The sequence below is a fragment of the Ctenopharyngodon idella genome, chromosome 2, assembly GCF_019924925.1.
Source record: "Ctenopharyngodon idella isolate HZGC_01 chromosome 2, HZGC01, whole genome shotgun sequence".
Lineage (NCBI taxonomy): Eukaryota > Metazoa > Chordata > Actinopteri > Cypriniformes > Xenocyprididae > Ctenopharyngodon > Ctenopharyngodon idella.
Window position 1 is genome coordinate 38,753,571 of NC_067221.1, and position 27,910 is coordinate 38,781,480.

Below are 27,910 nucleotides of genomic sequence, written 5' to 3' on the forward strand. Positions count from 1 at the left end.
CTGGGAACAGTTACAGTGCAGCATATCATGTAGCATGTATTCCATTCTATTCTCATAGCTCTTTCTTGCTATCAGCCCTTCTTTAAAATGAAATAGTCATGATATCTCTTCCTCACCAAGTTACTGTAACTAGAACGTTCAAATTGCTCACCGTGCACTAAATGTGTCATCCGTCCCTATAGAGGTATTCAGGTATTGTGGTAAACAGGAAGCAGGGCTGTGACACCTGTCAGCAATTACAGAGAAGAGAAGTTATTTTTGTGAGAGCTGGAGGACTCATACAGCAAGATGGGATAAATGGGCTGAGAGAGGAAGAGGAAGATGGAGAGAAAGCACTTTGACTCTGACTCATATGTTTATAGCCTCAAGGACACTCCAGATAGTTCGGACTGTTTGGAGCAGAAAATAACAGATTATAAGGTGTAAAACAGATTGAGTTGCTAGAAAGACTAAACAGAAAAAGTTTTGTATGGGGAATTTTAGTGTAAAAACCTGCATGTTATTCAACAACCATCATGCACTGGTTAAGTTGCATTACAGCTTTTCTGTTCAGACATCAACAGTAAATAAGAGTTTTTTTTTAAAAGGCAAGCTGATTTTGTTTCAGAGTCTGTTGGTTCTGGATGTTTCTCTTTAGATTTTTTTCAGATGTACAAAAATGGCAATCACTTTACCTAAAGCCTTTATAATGCATTATAAAAGTATTTTATGCCTTGTAATGCACCTTATAATGCATTATATGATCTCATGAATAATTGTAACCACAGTTACAATACATTATAACACTTATCTATTCATTAAACACACCTTTAGAAAGTATAATGCATTAAAGGGGACCTATAATGCCCCCTTTACAAGATGTAATATAAGTCTTTGGGCCAGTTTACACCTGGTCACTTAATGCGTTTTCTCTGATCGGATAGCTATCTGATTTATAAAAACGATTGCATTTACAATTGGCCACATAAATGTGTCTCCGCAAAATGGATATAAATCCGATCTTCAATTCCCGCACTGTATGCAGATTTCATGGAGTTCACGTCACCGAAAGCAACAAATATGTGCTGCATTTTATTGATCCGCAATAGGAGAGAGCGCGGCAACAGCACTGGTTAGATTATTTAGCCTCATTACTTTTAATGAAGATGATTGTGTTTTGAGCGCCTGCGACTTACTTTCATTTTGATTTGTGGCAGTTTGCGCGTTGTCTTGCTGAAGAGATACTCAGCAGCTCATCTGCGGCGATGCGTGCTGCAGTAGCGCTGTCGTATCTGGCTATAACATGTTATTTAGCATATAAAACGCTCTCACACATTTATTTTTTAGTATTTTTGGGAGGAGTTAAATTTACATATGTGGTTTCAACAACCAGATGCATTTAGACCTGTTCAGTTTTGACTGGAATGCGTCCCAGACCACCTCCTGAAGTGGTTTGAGCGATCGGATTTATATCCATCTCGAATGCGTTTTGGAGGGCATTTAGACCTGGTCTTTTCACGATCCGATAGCTATCCGATCAGAGAAAACGCATGAAGTGACCAGGTGTAAACAGGCCCTTTGATGACCCCAGAATGTGTCTGTGAAGTTTCAGCTCAAAATACCCCACGGATCATTTATTATAGCTCGTCAAATTTGCCCCTATTTGAGTGTGAGCAAATACACACCGTTTTTGTGTGTGTCCCTTTAAATGCAAATGAGCTGCTGCTCACGGCCCCCTTTCCAGAAGAGGGCGGAACTTTAACAGCTCGTGCTTCGGTTGTTCAACAACAACAAAGCAGGAGAATCTCACGCAGCCAAAATTATGATTATCAGTAACGGTGTTCAGCCTTACATTGTTCAAACTGGAGTCGACACTGATGGAGAAACTCATGAAGAAGTTACAAATTTTAGAATGAAACTGGACGTTTCTGAATGGTTAGTGGATAGATTTATGTAGTTGCTGTGGAGTTGATTCAACTCATCGACTAGCATGTGCTGTCATGTTAATCTTTTGTGCAAATCCAGCTTTGAATTGATCCTCGTTTGTGAAGCAGACTGGCGTAAAATGACGGCATGACAACAAAACTTTACTACCATAACTCTTCCTCTTCTCTAAAGCAGCCCAACATGGCCTCACCCCCTTTGTTGTGTGTTCCCAGGGTCAGGGTTTATGTACATTTTAGGGTTAGTGATGTCACCAACCTGGGATTCGTTCGTTGTACTTTGAGCGTCGTAACTTTGCAGATGTTGTTTATGCTCAAACAGCAACATTACACACTAACTAAAGTTAAAAAAAAGTGAAATCATAATCAACCACCCCTTTTTAAACACATTAAAACAACAAATTTCAGATGCAACAAGGAATCTGCAAATATTATAATGCATTTTACCTTTGGTGACAATTATCTATGGTAAGATATTATAACATACATTATGAATACCTTTATAATGCAGCTTATGAAGGCTTGAAAGGTGTTATTAAAGTTTTTCCCAACAGTTTTAAATTGAAAAAGCACTGTGGAGTGCAAAAGAAACTTGCAATTTTAACAAATTTGATGTACTAGGAGGTAGAATGTTCGTGTGTTCAGTCACATCTCCTTTTTCAGTCTCACTTCAACCCCATTAAATTCTTGGCAAATTTTAGCTGTCCAATCAGCATCCTCTGGGGGCGGTTAAGCTAATTAGACGACAATAGTACCCTCAACCGCAACGAAGAGCAACATGCTTACCAGCAGAGAATTAGGAGTCAGTTTCAAGATATGTGAAAACCATTAAAACTGCAGTAATTGAAGACCTTGTTAAACTGAAAGCTCTTACTGGTGAAGAATGACGTTGTAGCTGCAAAATACTCATCACTTATCGCTGACTGACATGGTTTCAGTGACTCAAGGTCAATCTGAGTACAGAGACCAGCAAGTTACACCTTTAAATGCATTTGATCAGTTGACACAACCTAACAAACATCTTTTGTGAAATATTTAGTTTGAAATATGTAATCTTTCTTTAGAGTAAATGCTCCTTTGGTTTGATAGTCTGTGCATATAATGCAGTGACATTTTTACGTGTGACTTTAGTGACCAAATACTTTCAGGGGCCACGTCTCTGCGTTTCTGAAATGGTCCGGAGTATTTTGGAGGAATGACCTCTGTGTGCAGCCTGTTTACATCTGCTTCATTGATCCTCGTCCTCTCCTGTTCCTTAAAGCACAGCGGGCTCATCGCTGCGCAGACAGAAAATCGTTCAGCCGGAAATAAAACAGCCACGTTTGCAAGAGGGGGGAGAGAAGGAGATTGACAGATGTAGACAGAAAAATCAAGTGTGTGAGAGAGAAAATGCGACAGAGAGAGAAAATAAAAGAGATAGTGAGCGAGAGCGATACTAGTGTCATTTGGACCGTGAGCGTAAACAAGACAACACAGCTACAAATAATCATCAATTTTGCTGTCTGTTGACAAATCGTCACCTTGGAATTATAAGGTTCTATCTGAATATTTGTCAAAAATGAGTTATTCACATATTCTTATTCTGTGACAACTTATTTACAATATGTGATTAAGTTGTTTACATTTTGGGACTTTTTCTCATAAAACAAAAAGGGTCTATCCTCAAAGGAGTATGGAATGCAACAAATGTTGAAGTTCAATATCTCAAAACTGCTCAGAATGCAGATAAAACCTTATGGGTGGTGAAATGTACAAGGAAGCAATATCTACTATATTTTTTTATGATTTTCTTTTTGATTCATTATTTGATTGGGCTGACAAACAGGGTTATTATAACTGAAACTAAAAGTATAAAAACTATTTTTGCTACTTGAAATAAAATAAAATATACCAAAACTTAAACTTATTTCATTTCAAAAGTAACACTTTACAATTTGTTAACATTAGTTATTGTAACTACATTAGTTAACATGAAAAAACAATTAACAATACTTCTACAGCATTTATTCATCTTAGTTAATATTAATCTCAACATTTATTACTAATACATACTTAAAATCAAAAGTTATATCTGTATTAACTAACAGGTAATAAATGCTGTAAAAATATATTGCTCATTCTTAGTTCATGTTAGTAATACCACTGCTACCAAACAATCAGACATTTTACACAAAATTGGGTTGAAAATGGCAAACAAACAAACAAACAAAAAAAAAAACCTTTTGTCAAAAGATAGCATTGTTATTTTAGTTTTATTCATATGCTATTATAGTTTTATTATACTGTTATAGTATTTATTAATATTTTGAATTGTTAGTTTTTAGTTTTTTAGTTTACTTTAGTTACTCATTTATTTTCATTAGTTTTTGTTTCTTTAAAATATTTTTATATAGCTTAGATTTGTTTTTATGTCAGTTTTAGTATTAATTATTTTATACAGTGGTGCATTGCTGTCACCTACATATTATTTTTTCCACTCAATTATGTCGTAATAACGAAGTGTTATTTCGTTAAAACGACATCTTTTCTTGTGAAAATGATGTTATGTCATAAAAACGACATCTTTTCTCATAATAACGAGATGTTATATCATAAAAACGACATATTAAGGAAAAAATTTGCACCTGATTATGTTGCATGCACCGGGTCAGAATTACGTTTTTGAGAGAGAGAGAGAAAAAAAAAAAAGTCAGTCACATTTTATTATATTACATTCAAAAATAATGTAAAATACCGGTAAAAACTAAATGTTTTCAAACATTATAAACATGTATTTTAGGCTATTTCCACAATAAATCATTTAAATTTAATGGTATTCAATACAAAACAAGAATGAAAAATATAAGTATAAAATAAACATTACAAACAATATCACATAAAAACATATTTCACGTCACATACAAAAGATGTCATTTTAACGTCATATCTCGTTATTACAAGAAAATATGTTGTTTTTATGACATAACATTATTATTACGAGGAAATATGTCGTTTTAACGACATAACATCTCATTATTACGACATAATTGAGTGGAAAAAATAATATGAATGTGGCAGCAATGCAATTTTAGTACTTCAACTTCAACTTATTTATTTTAGTTGCAAAGGCAATTTCCAATTTTTACTTTTTTTTTTTTTTTTACTTTTAAACTTTTTTTAAGTTTAAGTTTTTCATCTAATACATATACCCCTGGTTTCACAGACAAGGCTTAAGCTAGTCCTAGACTAAAATGCATGTTTGAGCTGTTTTAACTGAAAGCAACTTGTACTGACATATCTTAAAATATGTCAGTGCCACTGCTTTGACTCAAGATGCACACCAGTAATGTTTTTTTCTAGTGTACGCTTATAAAAGCTACTTAAATATCCTAAGGTCTAATCCTGCCTTAGGCTAAGCCCTGTCTGTGAAACCGGGCCATATTTTATTTTATTTCAATTATTTCACTATTTTTAATAGTTTGGATTTTAGTTACCGTTTCATACTGAATGCTCCTTTGCATGCTATTTTTCAACAGTAGTAAGCATAGTAAATGTATTCATTTTCTAACAGCTTATATTTGTGTTGTTTTGTATAATCCTTTATGAAATGTTCTTTAGTATGATTGAAGCTCTAATGATGTTTATGCTAAACCAGCCGTATGCCCTTTGGGCTCATGATTCATCAATGACGTCACACTTTAATTAGTCTTTGAGTCCAATCGGCAAAATCTCACCAATAAATCTGATTACGATCTAGCATTGACCTTTAAAGCAATGAGTCAGTCTCTGATCTGAGCAGATGTGTTCATCTAAAGCTGTTCACTTTAGAGAGTTTTCAGTAGAAATGATTCAGAGAGTCAATATTCCGTATCAATATGAACACTTTTATCGGTGTCTGGTTAGTTCGCTATTCTTCCGTTTCTCTCTTGCTCTCTCCCGCTGGTTTAAAGAGCTCTCGTTTGGCCTTTCATGTAATTGGCTTTGTGTCCAGACTGATTTGAGATCTGTGAGAAAGAACATGTGCCACCAGACAGACAAAACCTAGTGCTTTCCATTTTCACTTTGCATATTCTCTCACATATAAAAAGAACAGATAGGCTTTCTAGGGAGAAACTTCATTCAAGATGAATTGGCAATGAATTGAACTAACAACCAAGTCTAAAACCAGGTGTTTCAGTTTCATTGTCCAACCCCTGTATGTATGTCTTTGTTCATTTATTCATTAATTTATTATTTTTTTTATTTAGTTTGTATTTATAGTCTTTATATTGAGACTGGATAGTATTAATTTATAGAGTCAGTTTATATTCATTAATTCATTTATTTATGTATTTATTTACTTGTATTTATAGTCTTCATTTAGAGACTTAGTAGTATTTATTTATTTAATCTGGATCATATTTATTTATTTATTTAGTATTTATAATGTTCAGATCTCTGCCTTTAGTTTGAGATCTCTGAGTTTGAGACATAAAGGTCTCTTCTGAAACTGTTTCCAAGGCGTTTCCATTTCCTGTCTACTGTTGAAAATCAGTTAAAATATTAGTGTTCCATTCTTGAATTTTTCTTTCATTATACAACATAATGAAACGGTTTGCAATAGAATAAATGAATGTATCATAAAGACTGTCAATGAAAACAGTGCTTCTATGTTAATGAACAGAAATAGACACATTTGAGTCTAAGTCTACCAACATTTCATTTCAAAAGCTGTTGTTGATGTTCTGACAACATCAAGTATCTCCACGTTCTTTCATTCATCTTTTGCATCTGCTCGTGGCCACCAGATTGAGTGAGAGGCATTTCTGTAATTAATTCTAGAATCATTTCTGTAATGAGCTGAGGGAAACGAGGAGTCAAATGCAATTCTGAATGTGATGGATTTTGATCCATATCACATATTGATCATCTTCATGTCCTCAGGCAGGCGCTGAGTCACAGGAACCCGTGCTGATGCCCCCTGCTGGTTACATTCACGTTCACCTTGGCTTCCCCTCAAGGGCTAATCTTGGAAAGGCTTCGGTATAATTGAGAATTAAACAGAGACATCTGTTATAATGTCAGGAATCCAGATGTAATTTGGCATTGGTGTTTTCAGGAAGACTTTGTTTTATATGCAAAAGAGGTTGTTTTCAGTCCTGTTCTATTACAAAAGCTTTGTTGTTGTACAGGCAATACCATGATGAATCAAACCTTTCTGTAAACTGTTACTGGTATCAGTGACACTTTATAATAAGGTTTCATTTGTTAACATTAGTTAACTACATTAGTTATTTGAACTAACAAAGAACACTTCGTCAGAATTTATTCATCTTAAAGGGGTCCTTGATTATGATTTCAATTTTTTTTTTAACTATATTTACTGTGTAATGTTGCTTTTTGAGCATAAATAACATCTGCAAAGTTACGAAGCTCAAAGTTCAATGCAAAGTGAGATATTTTCTTTTACAGAAATCGCTTTTTAAGGACTACAACAAACGACTGGTAGGGACTACAACAAGCTTCTTCCTGGGTTGGTGACATCACAAACCCCAAAATTTACATAAACCCTGCCCCTGGGAACACACAACAAATGGGGTGAGGCCATGTTGGGCTGCTTTAGAGAAGAGGAAGAGTTGTTGTAGTAGAGTGTTGTTGTCATGCCGTCATTTTACGCCGGACTGCTTCACAAACGAGGGTCAATTCAATGCTGGATTTGCACAAAAGTTTAACATGCTGGTCGATGAGTTGAATCAACTCCACAGCAACTACATAAATTTATCCACTAACCATTCAGAAACTTCCAGTTGCATTCTAAAAGTTGTAACTTGTCCGACTCCGGTTTGGACAATGTAAGGCTGAACACCGTTACTGACAATTGTCATTTTGGCTGCGTGAGATTCTCCAGCTTTGTTGCTGTTGAGCAACCAAAGCATGAGCTGTTAAAGCTCTGCCCTCTTCTGGAAAGGGGGCCGGGAGCAGCTTATTTGCATTTAAAGGGACACACACAAAAATGGTGTGTTTTTGCTGACACCCAAATAGGGGCAAATTTGACAAGCTATAATAAATGAAATGTGAACATTATGATGAACATTATTTCTACTGCATTTACTAGTCTTAGTTGATGTTAATTTCAACATTTACAAGTACATTTACTATTAAATAAGATTACTAATAAAATCAAAAGTTGTATGTGTTAACATTAGTTAATGCACTGTGAGCTGAACAAAAAATTAACAACTGTATTTTTATTAACTAACATTGACAAAGATCCTTAAATGTTGTAAAAAAAAAATATTGCTCATTATTTTAGTTCATGTTAGTTAATATGTTTATTATGAACAAATGAGGCCTTATTTTAAAATGTTACTTATATAATTTGCTTTTTAATTATTATTATAATCATATACCATGCTATTTACATGCAATACATGGTACAGTAGTACTTTTTGCAACCATTGTAATGAGATTTATCCAAGCTGTACTTTTTATTTTATTTTTTTTCAAAAACTTTTTTAAAAAGGCCTCAAATCTCTGGTAAAAACAGTCCCAACACATCAAAAATACCTAGCTCCTGTTAGATGGGAGGTGTACTAATGTGATAATTGTTGTGTTGTTTTCAGAGTGTCCGTGGGAGTGGGACAATCTGACCTGCTGGAAGGCTGCCGCTGTTGGTGAGGTCATGGAGGTCAACTGTCCCGAGCTCTTTGAGTTCATGAGTCCAGAAGAGGGTGGGAGACATTTCTACATGCTGACATTTTTAAATATATTATTGCTTCATAGTAATGTATTTGACAACCCTACTTACAAGTACAAATTACTGAATAAATACTGCAAAAAGATGAATAAATACTTCAACAGATGTACTGCTCATTGTTAGTTAATGTATTAACTAATGTTAAATTATGGGACCTTATTGTAAAGTGTTACCGAAGTATTTTGGTACCATGGTCCTTTGATATATAACACTGTATAGACTAATAATCGGATTGACCTTTATTTTTCCTACCGAAATTTTCACACTTTTTAAATTAATAATAGGATATTGGTTCCTCAGTAAGTCTGCATTGATTTAGATGGTAAAACATCTTGCAGAAATGTACAGTAATGTTACAAGTTATGTTCTGTTTGAGACTCTTATGTTCATTTGGTTCCTGTGTTTCCTTCCTGTGTTAAGTTCCTGTTTGCTTGGTTTCCTTGGTTTCTCATTATGTCCTTTGTTAATATAGTTACTCATTGGTTTATTGGTTATGTTTACCTGTGTCTTGTTTGGGTCCTCATTTAGCCTGTGTATTTAAGACCATTTGTACTCAAAAGTTTGGGGTTGTAAAAAAAGAAGTCTCTTATGCTCAGCAGGGCTGCGTTTATTTGATCAACAATACACATTAATATTGTGAAATATTATTACAATTTAAAATAACTGTTTTCTATTTGAATATATTTTAAATGTAATTTATTCCTGTGAAGCAAAGCTGAATTTTCAGCATCATTACATTACCAGTCTTCTTTGTCTCATGACCCTTCAGAAATCATTCATATTGAGAAGAATAAATAGTATAAAATTAAAATGAGTTAATAAATATAAACATAAACAAGAGATAAAGTATAAACTGTATTTTCTGCAGTTTATGGTGCAGTTCAGTTTTAACAGCAACACTGTTGAACCAGGCATAACATCAGACTGAAACAGTGATCATTAGGCGATACGTGAGAGTCAATATAAATGCATGTGGTGATATATATATGCTTTTGTTCTTGCAGTTCTGCTGAGAGCAGCAAACTGCAGCAGTTGCTTATAGTATGTTTAAAGTGGGAAACACGTTTGATTTATGGTTGTTGCCTGACTGCTTTTCAGGACCTGGCAAGATCAGCAGAAACTGTACGGAGTTCGGTTGGTCTGAACCGTATCCACATTATGTTGATGCCTGTATGACAGATGACAACACAACCAAGCCTGTGAGTATCTCATCTGACTGAAATCATAATGAAAGAAATCATTTGGAGATAAGCTCAAATCAGTTACATACTGAGGGAATATCATGTTCGTAACCACCATAGTGTTTAAGGGTTATAAGTGACCCCCATTATTTAAAGGCGCAGAAAGCGATTTCTGAGAAATGCTCTTGAAAGGCCTTAAAACGGACGCAGAGGTTGCATTGTTTCTGCTCCAGATGTGAGTAACATTGGTTTTGCTATGTTTCACAGAACCAAGAGATGCTGTTGTTGTAATGTTAGCCATAGTAACAGGGCAGTTTTGAGTGTTCATGCATTTAGGGGCAGAGCAATGAAGGGAGGGGCATGTTTGTGCTTCTCAGAAATTGCTTACTGCACCTTTAAATTAGACCAATTCTTCAAGTTGTAGTAATTTCGTAATTTTAATCTTTATTATAAATCTAATTTGTGGAAAAATTTACTCTAGGACTGTGCATGCTCTGTATTCTACTTAAAGGAATAGATAAAAATAAAAACAACTGCAAAATGGCTGCAAACCAAAATTAATGTTGTTTTTCTCTTCCCTTCCCAAGGACATGTACTATGCATCTGTGAAGGCTCTCTATACAGTTGGCTACAGCACATCTCTGGTGTCTCTGACCACAGCTATGGTCATTCTGTGTCGGTTCAGGTCAGTTTTAAAGCAGTGTCATCACACAACATTGACCTTTTCATAATATGCTGTTTCTCTTGAGAATGTAATTTTGTGCTGGTCATTCAATGGAGAATTATCCAACCTGCTTGCAAAGGGCTCTTAGGGTGAATCTCACGAAAACTGTCAAGAACATGTCATATTTGTCAAGAATTGTGACATTATGTTCAAGAATTATGCACATTTTAACCTCTGGTTATATATACTGTATGTATAAATAAAAGGAAATAAATGTTAGTTACTTTCAAAAGCAAATTATGTGTTGTTATAATGTCAAAAGCAGAAATAACTCAATAATTAAAAGTAACATAGCATATCAGTTATCATATCGTAACATAAATCTAATCGTTAACAGTTTTTCTAAAAAAAAAAATATACTGGTCAAACTCTAAGTACATGATGAATGTCAAAACATGGTATTACCATGATATCTTAAAAATACAGGCAGCATTTTCTTCATGCAAAATATAATTTCTTTTTTTCTTCTTTTCTTTTTTTATGTATTATCACCCAGATATTCTTTTGTGAGATTGTCCTCATAACTTTCAAAAATACGGTTTTCAAATTACAATACAAAAGGATTTTACAGCCTGATTCAATTGAAGAAGCTTTTTAAGTTATGCAAAGTACTTTGTTTTCTTTAGTTTTTTAGAAACCCATCTATGTAGGGGTGCTTTAAAGTACCCTGAAACCAAATAGAGTGATCTGAACAACCTACGTATAATGTAAATTATGATAAGATGGCGAGGGCTTCAAAGAACCATTGATGAGTGTTTACACAGTCATTGATACAGACCCTCAGCTGCCCACCCAAACACATTAGAATTTCAATCTCCTATAATGGCGTAATCCTTCCTTTGAACGTCTGTCAACAGGAAGCTTCACTGCACCCGGAACTTCATCCACATGAACCTGTTTGTGTCCTTCATCCTGAGAGCCATCTCTGTGTTCATTAAAGATGGGGTTTTGTATGCAGAGGAGGACAGTGACCACTGCTTTGTTCATACTGTGAGTAATGGACGTCCGCCATTGGTTTTAGTATTAATTAATACTGACAAATCTGTTTAAAATTATGTTCATTAATACGCAATGAAGCATTTTTATTTTACATAAGGTTGAGAGCACATCACTGGCTTAATACTACTAATTTCTTTTTGCTTAACCCCTATAGTTGAACACTTTCAGTTTTGGATTAAGTTAATCATGGAGAACAAAATTTTCAACATTGGTATTTAAACAAAAACATTTGGTTTAGTTACTGACAGAACCATACAATGTTAATGTATTTGGTCTTGGCGGAATAGATCTACTACGCTGCTGCTGATATTGCTGCTGCAAGTACAGAAACTTGCTACTGACAATACATTCACAGACATGTTGCTGTGAACATGTAAGACGTAGTGCTGCTGCACAAATAGAAAATATGAAATTACCCATAGCAGATCTATACAGGTGGAGCTGGGGAAGGTGGAGGGTTTCAGAGGAACTTTGAAAGCGCGCTGCAAACTGCTACAGCAAACACTGACCAACTATTTAAATGTTGAGCAGCAAGCTCATTGGCTGCAGATGCAACAGGAACCAATCATCTTGTGCCGTGTAGTTAACGATGTAATTATCAGCAGGATGCGTCAAGGACCCATCTAGAGTTTCATGACAGAACTTGGTATTTTAACAGGAAAAAAAAGAATAATAATAAAAAAAAGAAATATATATATATATATATATATATATATATATATATATATATATATATATATATATATATATGTATGTATATATATATATAATATATATATATATTTTTTTTGTAATGTTACATTTACAATACCTCAGGAAAGCCATTTAATGTCCATAGCTCAATAGTTAGCTAGAAAGATTAATCTAGAGAAGAGTATTTTGCTACATATATGCACTATATTGCATATTTGTTATATTTTTGATTAACCTCTTGACTTAATTAGTGTGTTTAAAAAAAAATGTCAGGAAAACAAGTTCTATTATAGCCACCATTTAAATGTTTATATTTCAACATCGAATTAGAGTAGAAATATAATTAAATAATTAAGAAGTTGATATAAAACTCCCTTATGTGCAATTTAATTGTTTATATACAACAAGTGCTGATTATTAAATGAATTTGATGAAATAATTGATTATTAAATAAACATTGTTTTCAGTTTAATTTTTCAGCTAAATGAAAACTTTAATTTCGATTTCGGTGTCTCTATAAGCTTTGCTTTCACAGTGAATCACCCACAAACAGAGACAAATGGATGAGACTGAACTGTTAGTGGGGCCAGAGTTTGCCATTTGCATGTGAATTCCACAGACTAATAATAACTCGATCCGTTTATGTTCAAGCCCACGTTCTGCGGCAACATGTTCTGTTTCCCCCGTCTGTGCCTGACAAACAGCTGTAATTATCATGAAGCCGAGTTCAGCGAGCTCCGGAAATATTCCATTATTTCTATATTAGCATATGAATAGCTTATAAAAATGTGCATGCTCTCATTATACACCTGAATGAGGGCTCTGAGCTCTTTCCCCCAGCCAATCAGAGGCCATGGTAATGACATCACTTAGCTTTGAATTGGATCAGAGGGTAATTGATGAACATGGTTAAATACTTCAGGGTGTACTGACACACAGCGGGCTAGATATTGTGAATGGAAATGAATGAAAATGTACAGGGTTCATGCCATCTGTCAGACAAAAGGATGCATCACTGATCCTGTTGCTTATAGCTGGTTTAAGCTAGGCTTGTTTGATCAGATGCATTACCTGATAGTAACCTGTTAGAGCACTTTAAACCAGCAACAAATCCGCTACTGTGTTCTAAAGCTTGACTGACTTAAGCTTATTTGGGAGGCCTTTGATGCTAATCATCTAATCAACTAATCGTTAATTCATACTAATCAAATAGCTAGTTTCAGCTTTTGCAATCAAATCATTTCATGATGTCCTACTTTTTGTTGTTGTTGTTGTTGTTTCACTTCAAAATATGTTGGAATAGGGATCTAAGATGAAGGTGAACCTTGGACATTTTCCAAGGAGTCAAAACATCATTTGAAATTTCACTTATTTTCTAGAAATTAAAAAAGGGGACAATATACAGTTTTGTATGTTTTTGTTTTTTAATTATTGTGGGTTACATATTGTATAATTAGAATTATTAATTTTTATGATGTTTGCTGGTCAAACTGATTTTAACTGGTTTAAATACAATCACACTGAAAAATAGTAAATTGCAAATAGCAAACAGATCAAATTTATACAATATTAAAATTATGACTTCACAAAAACATTACAAAAAATTAATCTGAGAGCATATGATAAAGAGAACAGTTTTTTAACCATTTTCTTATTGTATTTAATATTTTCATTTTCACAAACTGTGAATATACTGTATACAATTATTTTCTAGTGTTATTTTAATGCTTGTGCTTTTGGAAATTAATCTTTACTGTCCCTATTAATGCATATTATTTTGCATTTTAGGGTAATTTTAGCACAAAGTATGTGTTTTCAGCAAATGTAATTGTTGCAAGTGTAATTTTTAAGTTTATTTAATTTTTTATTCATGTCATGGTGTCTTTTCACCTAAATATAAGACCTTATCTGACAATAAAGTATTATCGTATCGTATCATATCGTATTATTAAGATGTGTTGTTTCCAAAGACTTTATATATAGGAAGAGGTGCACTCCGATTACGTATGAACTGGAGAAAGTGCAACGCCCAATATGGCAAATAAGCCCCGCCTTCTAAATGAAAGAGCCAATCGTTGATTGGTAAAGTCATCGCCTCACTACAGCTGCTGTTAGAAGCGCCGGTTGCTATAGAAACTGGCTGTGTTTTGAGACGCGTGTTTAGGATTGCGCATGCGCATTAGCTTTGTCCAGACTGAAAAATGCAGTTTTTTGTCATGGTTCAAGCATTTAGAAACAAAATTTATGAAACAGTTGTTGTCAAATTTCATTGGTGATTTCAAATATTAAATTTAATCGTAAGCTTGGCAAACAGTTTTGGAGAATTTGATGTTTCCCCATTCTAAGAGATAGGAGCTGCACTTGCATGCCCGAGAGGCATTTCAAAGATGGCCGCCGAGTGAAATGACTTGTCTTAAAGACACTTTGGATGTTGTTTGTGGGAATTACTGTGTTGTGATGGTGTACAAAACAATCCCACACCCTGTTCAGGCCCTGTTATATAGTACATACAAACAGTATTACTTTAATTTAACATGAATAGTTAGTATGTGACTACCTTGAAACCATCTGTTTTGATAATTAATGATAGTAGTGCTCTGCTCTGCTCTAGTCCAGGTTTAGTTCTTCATGGCTAAATTAGCGGCATGCAAATTATCAGTGTAGCCTTTTTTGCTGTGTATTTACAGAATGTGCTATACATTTCCGGGTACAGGACACCGAAAACCGTGACTGTAACAGGGTCGTCTGGTCACCCTATGTAAGATGGATTGCTAACAGATATCCACTGGTTTGTATGCGAACCTGAATGTGTTTTTCTGTGTTCAGGTGGGGTGTAAGGCAGTGATGGTCTTCTTCCATTACTGTGTGATGTCAAACTACTTCTGGCTCTTCATCGAAGGTCTCTATCTCTTCACACTGCTGGTGGAAACCTTCTTCCCTGAGAGACGCTACTTCTACTGGTACACTATCATCGGTTGGGGTATGTCACAGTGATGCATCATATGAAAATTGATTGTTATGTGATTGATTATGTGTCACAGTCATAGATATGGAAGGAAATGGAGTGCAGCGTCTGTATTAACTGGCCACTGGCTCTTTATGATGTGATTTGTTGTGCTGGCATATGTAATACATTAATATTGATGGTCTCAATGCATTAGAGCACAGCTTTGAGGTCTGACAAAATTTCCTCTTTCTCACGCTTTCAGGAACGCCCACCATTTGTGTGACCATATGGGCTGTTCTGCGTCTTCATTTTGATGATTCTGGGTATGTGTAATGCCGCATAAACAAAAAGTGATATACTGTAATTGTTGCTTTGATACCTACGCAGATGCTGGCACCGAACTGCGCTATTAGCATTCAGTGTCACTAGTCACAAGAATGAGTTTATTTTTGGAAAGGAATACTAGTGTGCTGATAATTGCACAGTATATAGTGTATACTGCATACTATTTAAAACAATAAATGTATGCAGTATGCAACAATAAATGTTTTAAATGAGATTATTCTAGTTTGTTACATAACCTCACTATGGACTTTTCACACTTCAATAGTTAATCCTGGGTCATTCTAAACCCTGGATAAACAGAATCCTGAGGGCTTTTCACCCTGTGCTTAACGCCGGGTCATCATCGTTCTAAACACCGCTTTTAACCCCGGGTAGAGGAACACATTAATTTAGAAGCGGGGTTAGCACCGCTTTTTTTTCCATGTCTTTTTGCTGTGAAATACTGATTTTTATAATATAAATGTAAGAATGACTTTTGTATTTTTATTAATATTTCAAGTTAAACACTAAATGGATTGAAGCAACTTAGATTTACTTGATTATCAATATATATTTTATTTTAAATCATCTTAAAATGTATCAAATATGATCATCAGGCTTTTCAGGAACTTTTATTTGTTCATCTCTCAATCATCATTGTATTGCATTGCATTGTATTTGTTCCTCTACAATAAAAACTTCAGAACTTTGATCATAAAACTAAGCACTTAAAAATCATCATACTTAGACATATTATTGGGAGATACAGAGTGACGACTGATATTTATATGCATTTTATGAAATCAGCTATACTTAATTATAGTATACCCATTAATTTACATTACAAGCTATCAGAAATCTTTTTTGGCCATATAAATATCAGTAAATGCACCAAATTGCATATTTTTTTACTCAGTTTGGGCCTCTGAATAAAATTGAGGTGTTTTCCCTCCACTATATGAGTAATAAAAGCATGGTGTATAAATATGATACTCAACAAAGAACACTTTTTAAATATTTTGTCTAAATGTTCAATAAACTGGAATAAAATTTGCTGACTATAATTTCATATGTCAGGCTTTACAGGGATAAGAAAATAAATAGGGTCGATTTTGTTTTGAGCACATTACATTGTGACAATTTTCCAGGCAGTGTGCGCTGTCGAATATTGTGCATTTAGGCAAATGTAGCAGGACATCTGGCACATACTGAAAGCTATTTTCTTTCAAAAGCATGCAACTCTTAGCTGCTAAATCATGTGACCGAACCGACCAATAGCCACAACGTTTCTTAAATCAATTGTGTTTCTGCAGTTGCTGGGACATGAATGATTATACTGCCCTCTGGTGGGTGATCAAGGGACCTGTTGTGGCATCAATCATGGTAAGCCAAGAAATTTAAGTTCTGTGTTTTTAGAGCTAAAACATGGATAAATAAAACATATAAATTAATTCATGAATGTATGTGCATGGAGCCATAATAAACTTCCATGCATTTCCTTCCAGATTAATTTCGTCCTCTTCATTGGAATCATCATAATCCTGGTGCAGAAGCTGCAGTCTCCAGACATTGGCGGGAACGAGTCCAGCATCTACCTGTGAGTTCGCTTGCCTTAATCACCATAGGAACAGCGTACTGTTGATGTGTTGTGTCTGATTGGTCGATATGGACTGTCTCATGATGAACACGATGACTGAAATGAGATCGAAAGGCTTGATAGTTGTTGTTGTTGTTGTTTTTTTTACCTTTATTTATATAGAGCTTTATACAATACAGATTGTTTCAAAGCAGCTTTACAGTGATAAACAGGAAAATAATGATTCAATGATGCAAAAAGAATTAAATTCTGCTGTATAAAGCAGCTCTAAAAAGACAGTAGTAAACAGTCATTATTCAGCTGAGATCAGTTCAGTGTTGATAGTATAATTGGTAGCATTCATTTTGCATGCATACAGGATTCCTTTTGGAATTTATGTCAAAATTTATAATAGAATGTGTGATTAATGTTTCAAAGTGTCGCAAATCTTTATAGGCTGTTTATTTTTTGTTGTTGTTAGAATGGTTGTAGTTTATGTTCTGTAATTTTGCTGTGTGCTGATTCCAGGAGGGATCATTGTTGTGTTGATCGAGGGGACATGAGGCAGTGAACAATAAAATTCAATGACTTTTTTGTTCTTTTTTTGTTTGTTTTTCTTCTCAGAATAACCTTACATTGCAGTGAAGGTATCCATTTTTTCAGTTCTTGCTTTCTCTGGGAATCGAACTCATTACCTTTGCGTTGTTAGCGCAATGCTCTACTGTTTGAGCTACAGGAAAGAAACCCGGAAGCTTATTGACAGTGACTTTAATTCATATTTGGGGTCTAAATAGTCTAAATAATCTAGTGCACAAGAAGGACAACATTTAAGATGCTTTTGCATCCTTTTTGAAGCCCTATTTATTGTAATTGCATGGAAAATGGTATCGTGCAAAGTACGTGCTTGAGCTATGAAATGTCCTTGAGGTCTTTCAGTGTTGAGGTCTGTTGTGTGTGGTCAGTTTTATGAGTGTCTGTGTGTGCGTGCGTATGTTTGTGTGCGTGTGTGTGTTTGTGTGCGTGTGTGCGCGCGTGTTCTGTCCTAAAGAGTGTTTGTTGTCTTTGTCATGTTTAGCAGCTGTGCACAGAAATGCTTCAGTGAGCCCACACAGGCCGCCCAGCATTCGTGCAGGATGTCAGAGCTTTCTACCATCACGCTGTAAGTGCGTGTGTTTGTGTGAATGTGTGTGTGTGTGTCTGAGTCTGTGTTGGTCAACAAATGTGCATTTTTATTTTAAAGGCACACTATGTAAATTTTCACCGCTAGAGGTCGCTTATTCAAGACAAAGGCGTAGCTTGATGACTCCTTGATTTCGCGGAATCACGGGAGATGTTGTCTTCACGTCTACAGGAGGGTGGAAAAGAATCAGGACAGGACTCGGGCAGAAATCATGTTCATGGATAAGATTATTAACGTTACTGTAGTAGGAAGCAGAGCAGGGACGAGTGCTGTGCAAGTAGAAACAAGGCCGCTGGAACGATTGCTAATGAGAGACGAGCGCGACACACGTCTTGAGACCAGCAGAACTTTTATTATGCCGTAGTTGCCGCTTCCGCTTCTTCCAGTCAAGCGTATCAGTGCTGTTTATCATATTAGATACATTTGTGTGTTGAAAGTTGTTATAATGCTACTCTGTGCGTTCGCTCAACGGCTGCTATGAGACACTTGTTGCACACTGCAGTAAGCTAGATCGATATTAGGCATGGTAAAACATGGTACTCACTGTAAATCAAGAAAACAAGACTTAAACAATAAGACTTACTGTGTTGAGCTATATAACATGATTAGTTCTCTGTCGATGAATGTATCCAAACAGTTGCTCACCTGTCTAATAAAACACATAATATATTAAAGCGTCTTTGGTGTTTCCATTGTTTCTACAAAATAAAACCCGGAAATCAAGGGTAACGCGAGTATGTTGTCATTGATAGGCGACGCACGGACATGGTCCGTGTCCTGGGTAAAATTGCTTATTTCTCTGGATTTAAACATTCTTGGAAACATTTGTGATAATGTTAGTACACAAGTCATCAAAATATATAACGTTCTAGTGGTTTTTAGATAATTTAATCCAAAAATCTTACATATTGTGCCTTTAAATGTTCATTGAAGAAAAAAGGCTGTGAATATTTCCCACTATCTATCAGTTGCATTCCCTGGGAATTGAATACATGCCCCTTGTGTTGCTAGTGACATGCTTTACTGTTTGAGCTACAGGACTTTTACCTGCTGGAAAATCCAGCTTAAAGTTGCATCTGTGTTTTGGAACTGGTGGTTCAGGCTGGTCCAATCTGGTTTAGGTGGATGAGCAGTTGGTCTTGGCCAAGAGCCCTGCTGAGAACAAAACAGATCATGCCAGTAGTGGTTGATTGATATGGGTTTTGGAGGATGTTTTGTTTGTTTGTTTGTTTAGTATTTAATATTTTTAATATGTTTTAAATTTAAATTAAACTTTTATTTCACATAAAATTTACTATAATATTTTACAAAATATTTTTTAAAAAGCATTGAAATCAGAAAATGTTATTCATCCACAAAACTGTTTGTAGATTTTGGTAACGATACAAGGCGAACTATACCTCAACTGTTCAGCCAAGCAGTTATGGTTACTGACCCATCATAAATCTCTGTCTTTAACTACACATCTTATTAAGGTGATCCAGCTGGTTTTTGGAACATGGTAGCTTACTTATTGCTGATCTAAGATGGTCTACCAGCTCAGCCAGTGCAGAATAGCTTAAACCATGATCCCAAAACACAGCTTCCAAAAATTGTGGAGCATGTTTAGCCTGTTAGCAGAGATATACATGTTTGCCGAGCATCTTTCTCTGCTCCAAGCGAGTTATTAGATGAGAACAAAATTCATTATGAGTAGCTGATAAATGCTTGACTTTGCTCTTTAAAATTGATATTGTTAGTAATATTTCAAGATGATATTTCAGCTTTTTGCTATTATCAAATGTTTATTTGATTATCCATACATCATTGTTTAGAAAAATCATGTTAAAATGTGAGTATCAAATATGATCATCAGGCTTTTGAGGATGCTTATTTGTTCATCATCATTGTATTGCATTGCATTATATGTTTTGCTCCCCACAATAAAAACTACAGAGCTTTGATCATAAAACTAAGCAATTAAATATCATCTTACCAAGATATATTATTGCGAGATATAGAGTGGCAACTGACATTTATATGCATTTTATGAAATTAGTCTCCAAATTGCATATTTTTTGCTCAGTTTGTGCCTCTGAATAAAACTGAGGTGTTTTTCCTCCTCGAGTATGACCTCCATATTCTCACTATATCAAAAATATATGATCTATAAAAGCCTCAAATATGATACTCAACAAATAACACACATTTTTTTAAGAGTTTTAGATTTGATTTTTCTGAACATGTTTTCAAATGTGGTTATTTGATATTTTGATAAAGCACAACCAGACATTGTTGAGATCACTTATGAAAGTCTAGAGGAGACACATGTGAGATTATTGGGGTCTTTTGCTCAGGAGAAACATCTGAGAAGCAGGTCTCTATTTGCTATCCATTATTCTCTTTGCTGTCCTGGAGAAACAATAGAGATATGGAGCAGGATAGTTGTGGATGGCTCTGATCTCCAGTGTATTACAGTAACTGTGTGTTGACATGGTGAGAGATTCAATCATCCGTCTGAAGTACCATGTGTGTGTGTGTTAACAGGCGGCTGGCGCGGTCCACCCTGCTCCTCATCCCTCTGTTTGGAATCCACTACACTGTGTTTGCCTTCTCCCCGGAGGATTTCAGCAAGCGGGAGCGACTGGTGTTTGAGCTGGGCCTGGGCTCCTTCCAGGTACTGAGCGTCTGATTTTATAGTAGGAACTTTAGTGCTGTATTTTAAAAAACACCTCCTTGGAGACTATTTCACTGTTCCAATCCCTAGTGAGCTGGCATCATAGGTGTGATCCCATTGATATTAGGCATCAATATTACATGCTGCCATTTCTTTGCTCAGAATCTAAGCTTTTGTGGTTTAGGCAATTCCAGATTGCATTTAAAAAATCTTACTGAAAAGTTTAATCCAAAATGGCAGATAGAATCAAGAGAAAGCACGTTATTCAGTAAAAGTATCTAGTTCCATCTTAAATATATAACCAATATTTGTGAGTACGATGTATTTGTTTGAAACCATTAGCTTAAATGGGTAGTTCACCTAAAAATGAAAATTAACCCATGATTTACTCACCCTCAAGCCATCCTAGGTGTATATGACTTTCTTCTTTCAGACAGACACAATCTGAGATATATTTAAAAATATCCTGGGTCTTCCAAGCTTTATAATGGGATAGAAGGGGGGGCCACATTTTGAAGCTCAAAAAAATGTATCCATCCATCATAAAAGTAATCTATACGGCTCCAGGGGGTTAATAAAGACCTTCTGAAGTAAAGCGATGGGTTTTTGTAAGAAAAATATTCATATTTAAAACTTTATTAACTATAATAACTAGCTTCCAACAGACGGCCATACACATCGATTCGCAGCAGAAGAGTGACCTTTGACACGACGCATGACGAACGCAGAAGGGCAGAGCATAGAGCAAAACAAAACCCCGGTCATGAATTAGAAGTCTCTTCTTTTAAAGAGAAAAGTAAGAGGATTTCGATATAAGAGAAGAAGAGCTTGAGTTTGTTGCCCAGCCCTATTTGTTTAAACCACGAGAGGCGTCTAAGCTTACGCTACTCCTACATCATGCGTCATACATCACGTCAGGGGGTTACTCTTGTGGCGCAGGTCGACTTGCGCAGTATGAGTACGGTCATCTGCTGAAAGTTATTTGAATTTAAATATGGATATTTTTCTTACAAAAACGCATTGCTTCACTTCAAAAGGCCTTTATTAACCCCCTGGAGCCGTATGGATTATTTTTATAATGGATGGATGAACTTTTTTGGGCTTCAAAATGTGGTCCCCCCTTCACTACCATTATAAAGCTTGGAATATTTTAAAGCTTTGGATATTTTTAAATACATCTCTGATTGTGTTCGTCTGAAAGAAGATAGTCATATACATCTAGGATGGCTTGAAGGTGAGTAAATCATGGGATAATTTTCATTTTTGGTTGAACTATCCCTTTAAAGACGTAGTTCACCCAAAAATCAAAATTCTAATTAATTTTTCACCCCCATGTTGTTCCAAACACGTAAGACATTCGTTCATCTTCGGGAACACAAATGAGATTAATATTTTGTAAATAAAGTGGTAAATTGATTTTTTGCACAAAGCACTTGTGTCATTTTATAAAATTTAGGTTAAACCACTGCAGTCAGATGGAGTACTTTAATTATGTCTTTAGTACCTTTCTGGGGCTTGAAAGTGGTAGTTGCGTAGGCTGTCAATGGAGGGACAGAAAGCTCTCAGATTTCATTAAAAAGATCTTAATTTGTGTTCTGAAGATGAATGAAAGTCTTACAGGTGTGGAACGACATGAGTGTGAGTAATTAATGACAGAATTTTCATTTTTGGGTGAACTAACCCTTTAAGAACATGTTTATGTTAGACTTTGTTGCAGATTTTCCAGAGTATAGCATGCGTGAGAGATATTTTTCTCTCGCCTATGTAGAAAGTTTCAATTCACTTCATTTTTATTTATAGTGTTTCATTTTTTATTAGTATGCTGCCTTAGGAGGTAGTCGCCTATGTAGACAACGAGGCAGCTCACTAGGTTTTGGAGTTTGATTGAATGAATAGACACATTTTTAAGTGTACACTACTGTTTAACAGATTATGGTAAGAATACAGTAAAACCAGTAATATTGTGAAATATTATTACAATTTAAAATAACTGTTTTCTATTTGAATATATTTTTAAAATTTATCCATGTGATCAAAGCTGAATTTTCAGCATCATTACTCCAGTCTTCAGTGTCACATGATCCATCAGAAATCATTCTAATATGCTGATTAGATGCTCAAGAAATATTTCTTATTATTATCAATGCTGAAAACAGTTGTGCTGCTTAATATTTTTTTGGAAACCTTGATACATTTTTTTCCAGGATTCTTTTGATGAATAGAAAGTTCTTTTATAACATTATAAATGTCTTTACTGTCACTTTTAATCAATTTAATGCATCCTCGGTGAATATTTACCACATACTCACTTTAACTCTCTCCACAGGGCTTTGTGGTGGCCGTGCTGTACTGCTTTCTGAATGGAGAGGTAAGAGCTTTTATTTTAAAATTATCAAATGCATGCAATCATTTTTTTGCTTAGAAAACAACACATTTCAACAATAATTTTTCCAATATTACTACATAAACAATTACTTTTAGTTACTGCCAAGGAATGAAAAACACTTTAATACCATATCCTAACCAGGCATGATGTGATAAAGTGACAAGCGATCAATTTCTTCCATGTTTAAGCAATAATTCACACAAAAGTGAGGCAATTGTACTGTTACATTTTGTCTATAGATTGGTGCAGGTATAACATCAGAGCCCGGAAGACTAATTTGCCGCTGGTTCCTTTGAGATTTTCCTATGAGGATTTATAATAAATCAACATTTCAAAAACATGTTGTAAATAGACTTCTTTGATGCTCTTCACCGAGCGCTTACACAGATACACACAGGAGCATTTGAAAGCAGGTGTCTATCTGCGGATCCCTAATATATTTGCTGATAGGCGGATCCGCTGATAGAAGCCTGCTTTCAAACGCTCCCATATGTATCTGTGTAAGCGCTAGGTGAAGAGCATCAAAGATGTCAGCATGTTTTTGAAGCGTTGATCTTTGTAGCCAATCCCAGACATATCTGTTGAGTGCGTGAACTCAACGGCCAATCAGAGGTGTTTAAGAATCCGCTCAACAGCACTCAAAATGCTAGGGGGAATTTTGTTTTTTAAATTTTAGTACCGACTTGGTACCGAACTACCCTACTGCCCACAGTGAAATCTCATTGGTCCAAACATAAAACATCAAATAACTTCTGATTGGCTATAATTTTGTGCAGGATTTTGCTTTCTGTGAGGAAAGTAAAATTGATGCTGGAAACGTGTCACGTCACATCTGGACAGGACATGGTGCAAAGCATGAGAGAGAGTGTGGACTGGTGGAGAACGCGTGCACCTTTACAGCTGAGTACATTAAAAAATGACCTTTTCAAGTTTCTCCCTAAAGGTGCAGTCGGAGATAAAGAGGAAATGGAGGAGTTGGACGGTGAACAGGTACTTTGCTGTGGACCTGAAGCAGCAGCGTCACCCTTCGCTAGCGAGCAGTGGGGTGAACGGGGGGACGCAGCTGTCCATCCTCAGCAAGAGCAGCTCACAGATACGCATGTCCAGCCCACTGGCCGAGACGGTCAACCTCAACCTGCCCACCTGAGCGCCTGATTGGCCCACTCCTCTGCCCGTCAGTCCCTAAAGCCCCGCCCTTCAACTCACCCTCTTCACCTGCAGTAGGGCCGGCCAATCACAATTAGAGAAGAACTATTAATTATTCATGAATTCTCTGGATAGTATTTAAAGATTCCCAACAAGATCCACCATTTATCAGTTAGAAAAGATTCATCCAGGGATATATTTATAGTGCCAAAACTGTTTTGAGATTATGCTAACAAAAGTTGCAATTCAGGTTAGGAAGCTTTTTGACCATAACGCAACTTTTTGAAGGCTTTCTAATTAATCTAATAAGAAAACAACAATATGAGCATAAAAGAATGTCATTTTATCACAAGGGTTGTAAGTTCTTTCTCAGTCAATAATAATGCAGAGCAGGGGCTGTACGCTTCACATTGCTGCCATAAACGCCAAAATGAGATCGCAGCAGAAATTCCAGTGAATTTTCATATCGCATTATGAGCCATAGAGAATGTGAATCGTTTGTGGTTAGAATGTAGTCAGAGAAACATCCATTTCAAACATTCATTTCTGTCAAACCAATAGCACATTGCTTTCTAGTTATGAACGTTAGTGTCTAATCAGAGAGAGAGACGGGTTACAATTCAGTGTTATGATAAGAAAAAATAATAACATAAAGTGCCAAAACATGACTATTTAAGTACGGTTTTATCTGCAAGCTACTGTGTTTATCATACACTATAAAAGAAAATGTACAGACTTCGTGTTGCTCGTTCAAATGCTGTGTATTTGATTAAATGTTCACAGAGAGATTGTAAAACATATTTTTTTACAATCAGCCGTAAGTACAGAGTATGTCAACAATATAAAGACTTATGAATGACTCATGAATTTAGATTATATGTAAATGTTGTTATGGTTTGTGTTTCGATTTAGCTTTCAGACTATATTCTTCTTGCCATGCGAATGGTTTATAACTACACAGAGCCAATATAAACAAATCAAGGATTGTCAAAAAAAAAGTTAGTGAACAATTACCGGAACTATTCCCGCAGTTCCCTCTGATGTATTCTGAAGTGCCTGTTGGTCACAAAAATAGCTTTGATGGATCTATTCTAAACAACCAGTGCCATGCAGTATCGATTTAATTATTAGTCATTTAGTAGATTAACAGATTCAGTGTTCAGATTGCTGTTACAATCTTTAATTTATACAGAGTAGGAATATATTCATTTTTATGTGGTATTAGAGTGCATATATAAGCTTTGAGATGCGCAAATCAATGCCATCACGTTACTATCAGGTGCATTATAAATGCTTTTTAGGGCTGACATGTTCAACTGTGGGAGAAAGGCGACATCTGAGTGCAGTGTGATCGTGTTAAAGGGGTATTTCACCCAAAATTGTAGATTCTGTCATCATGTGTACTGACATTCAAGTCTTTCCAAACCTGACTTTTTGAATGTTTATCGTCTTAGAATGAAACCATACAGTATGTCAAGCTCCAAAAGGCCAAAAAAGCACTTTTAGTGCCATAAACTGTAAACTTTTTGGTGGCTATATGATTTTATTAAATGAGAAAAGTGTTTGAAATGGCATGATGATGAGTAAATGATGACAGTTTTTAATTCTTTTTGGATTGAACCCTTTTAAAGCTTGAGAGACAGTTAACCCCAACCCTTTACAAGTACAATCTCTGATGTCAATTTATGAATCCAACCAAATTTACTCCATCACCACTGACTGACAATCATAATTAGTTATCACTCACATTTTACATGTTTGATCACAAGAACAATGTGCATCAGTGTATAAAGCGGCAACGCTCTCTGCTAACAGTGTTGTTTATTTCCAGTACAGTATTATTCTCTGCTGTGAAGTTCTACAGTGTAAATTCTCTGTATATGTTAAAGACGCACATGTGCCAGTAAATGATGGATGTACCAGCACTCTCTCTTTACATTAGCCAACAAGTCAACATGAAGTACCAACGATGTATGTAAAACTTCTGTGATTATGAACGTGCCAGTTTTGAAGTGCAATATGCTTTTGTTGCAGCTCATAGTTGTCTGTGTATTATATTGGAGGCAGAGTTGAGATGATTGAAATGTACAGTGAAAGTAATGGTCGTGTAGATCGCACAAATCTTTCTTTTAAATGATGTGGAAAATAATGTCCCCCCCCCGATGGATGTGTAAATTGTGCCACTAGAATCATCACCAAACGAAAGTGCAAAAATAATGACAGGTTTCGTACACTCTCCCCATCTTCCATTGGCCGGATAAAAAAATAGCCCCGCCCCAAACTTGCGCCATTGGTTGAAACACAATTGCAGTTCTTTTAAAAGTAATATTTTTGGATATAAAATATGTTTTATTCTTAATAGAGATGTGTAGCTGGCTTTGCTTAAAAAGTGTAAACACTGTGGCTCTTTGGTGCTATAAAAACATGTTTGTTTTCAGCACCACAAACAGCAACATTAGTTCAACCAATGGCATGAGTTTGGGGCGGGGCTGTATGTGTTTGCCAACCAATGGAAGACAAGGTGAGTCAATAAATAAAATATTTCATGAGTGCTCACCAGTGATGAAAACTCTTTGTATAGGCCTATTTGTTTGACCTTTAACCTTGTCATTTTCAGCCTGTAAATATTAATGATCTTGAACAAGCTCTCAGTGATAGTGAACTTGTCTGTTGAAATAAATTGTGAAATCCTAACAGAGTGTCATTAACAAAGCATCAGATGTTGCTTGGATCATGTGACCTAGCTTCATATGTGTTTGGATATAGTAACGGGAGGGCCGAGCTCCCTCTGTGGCTCTTTCTAGATATAACTGCATGAAAAAGACAAAAAAAGAGAATTTTGCTGCTTTCTATGTTCTTGACACCAGCCGTCATTCTGAGTGTGAGCGCTCAGAAGGTAACGACCATGTCTCAAAGCTGTTACAGACGTGTTTTCTTGTGCTTGTAATACATCTATCTGCCAGTAGATGACGCTTTTATTTGATTGTATATTTGAGCGCTGTATATTTGAGGAATGAGGATTGTCTCTTGTGTAGGTCTGATGTTTCATTGTCTTTGAGATGTCTTCATGTTGTGGACTAACTCATTTCAGTCTGAATGTAACACCCGGACAACAACTGTATTGTACATTCAGCTGCTCTGTAAAGCTGCCTGCTCTTTCTTCTGCTTTGATGTAGAGATGATGTCTATGTTTGACCTGTGAACATTTTTGTACGTGTCTGAATTCCATTCTTGACAAACAACTCTTGAATTTCTGGAATTTATGTAGTTATTTATGTATGTATGTGTCTTCTTTGAGTGTGTGTATGTGAGAGAGATACAGTATAAATGTGGTTGGTAATTAACTGCATTGTGCAAAATGGGCAAACTCAGCAATGGCAATCAGCGTGTCCATTCATGATGGGGGAGAAGAGAGAGTGAGTAAGAAATTTGAAGAAAGACTGTAGAAAGAGAGATGGCTG

General features: G+C 35.6%; 1 protein-coding gene across 4 annotated transcripts in view; it reads left to right on the plus strand.

Moving 5' to 3' along the window:
- adcyap1r1a (adenylate cyclase activating polypeptide 1a (pituitary) receptor type I) overlaps positions 1-27,708 on the plus strand; it is a 39,192-nt gene extending 11,484 nt beyond the window's left edge. Inside the window, exons 4-15 of one of the 4 annotated variants that reach the window (XM_051871211.1) lie at positions 8,504-8,611; positions 9,736-9,836; positions 10,406-10,503; positions 11,400-11,532; positions 15,061-15,214; positions 15,444-15,504; positions 16,819-16,888; positions 17,011-17,102; positions 18,157-18,240; positions 20,788-20,917; positions 23,244-23,285; positions 24,234-27,708. In XM_051871211.1, coding sequence (XP_051727171.1) covers positions 8,504-8,611; positions 9,736-9,836; positions 10,406-10,503; positions 11,400-11,532; positions 15,061-15,214; positions 15,444-15,504; positions 16,819-16,888; positions 17,011-17,102; positions 18,157-18,240; positions 20,788-20,917; positions 23,244-23,285; positions 24,234-24,458 — 1,298 coding nt within the window. In that variant the 3' untranslated portion in view covers positions 24,459-27,708. The remainder of the gene's footprint in view (positions 1-8,503; positions 8,612-9,735; positions 9,837-10,405; positions 10,504-11,399; positions 11,533-15,060; positions 15,215-15,443; positions 15,505-16,818; positions 16,889-17,010; positions 17,103-18,156; positions 18,241-20,787; positions 20,918-23,243; positions 23,286-24,233) is intronic. The other 3 variants (XM_051871218.1, XM_051871227.1, XM_051871235.1) reach the window with 3 other exon arrangements.
- Positions 27,709-27,910: the final 202 nt, after the last annotated feature.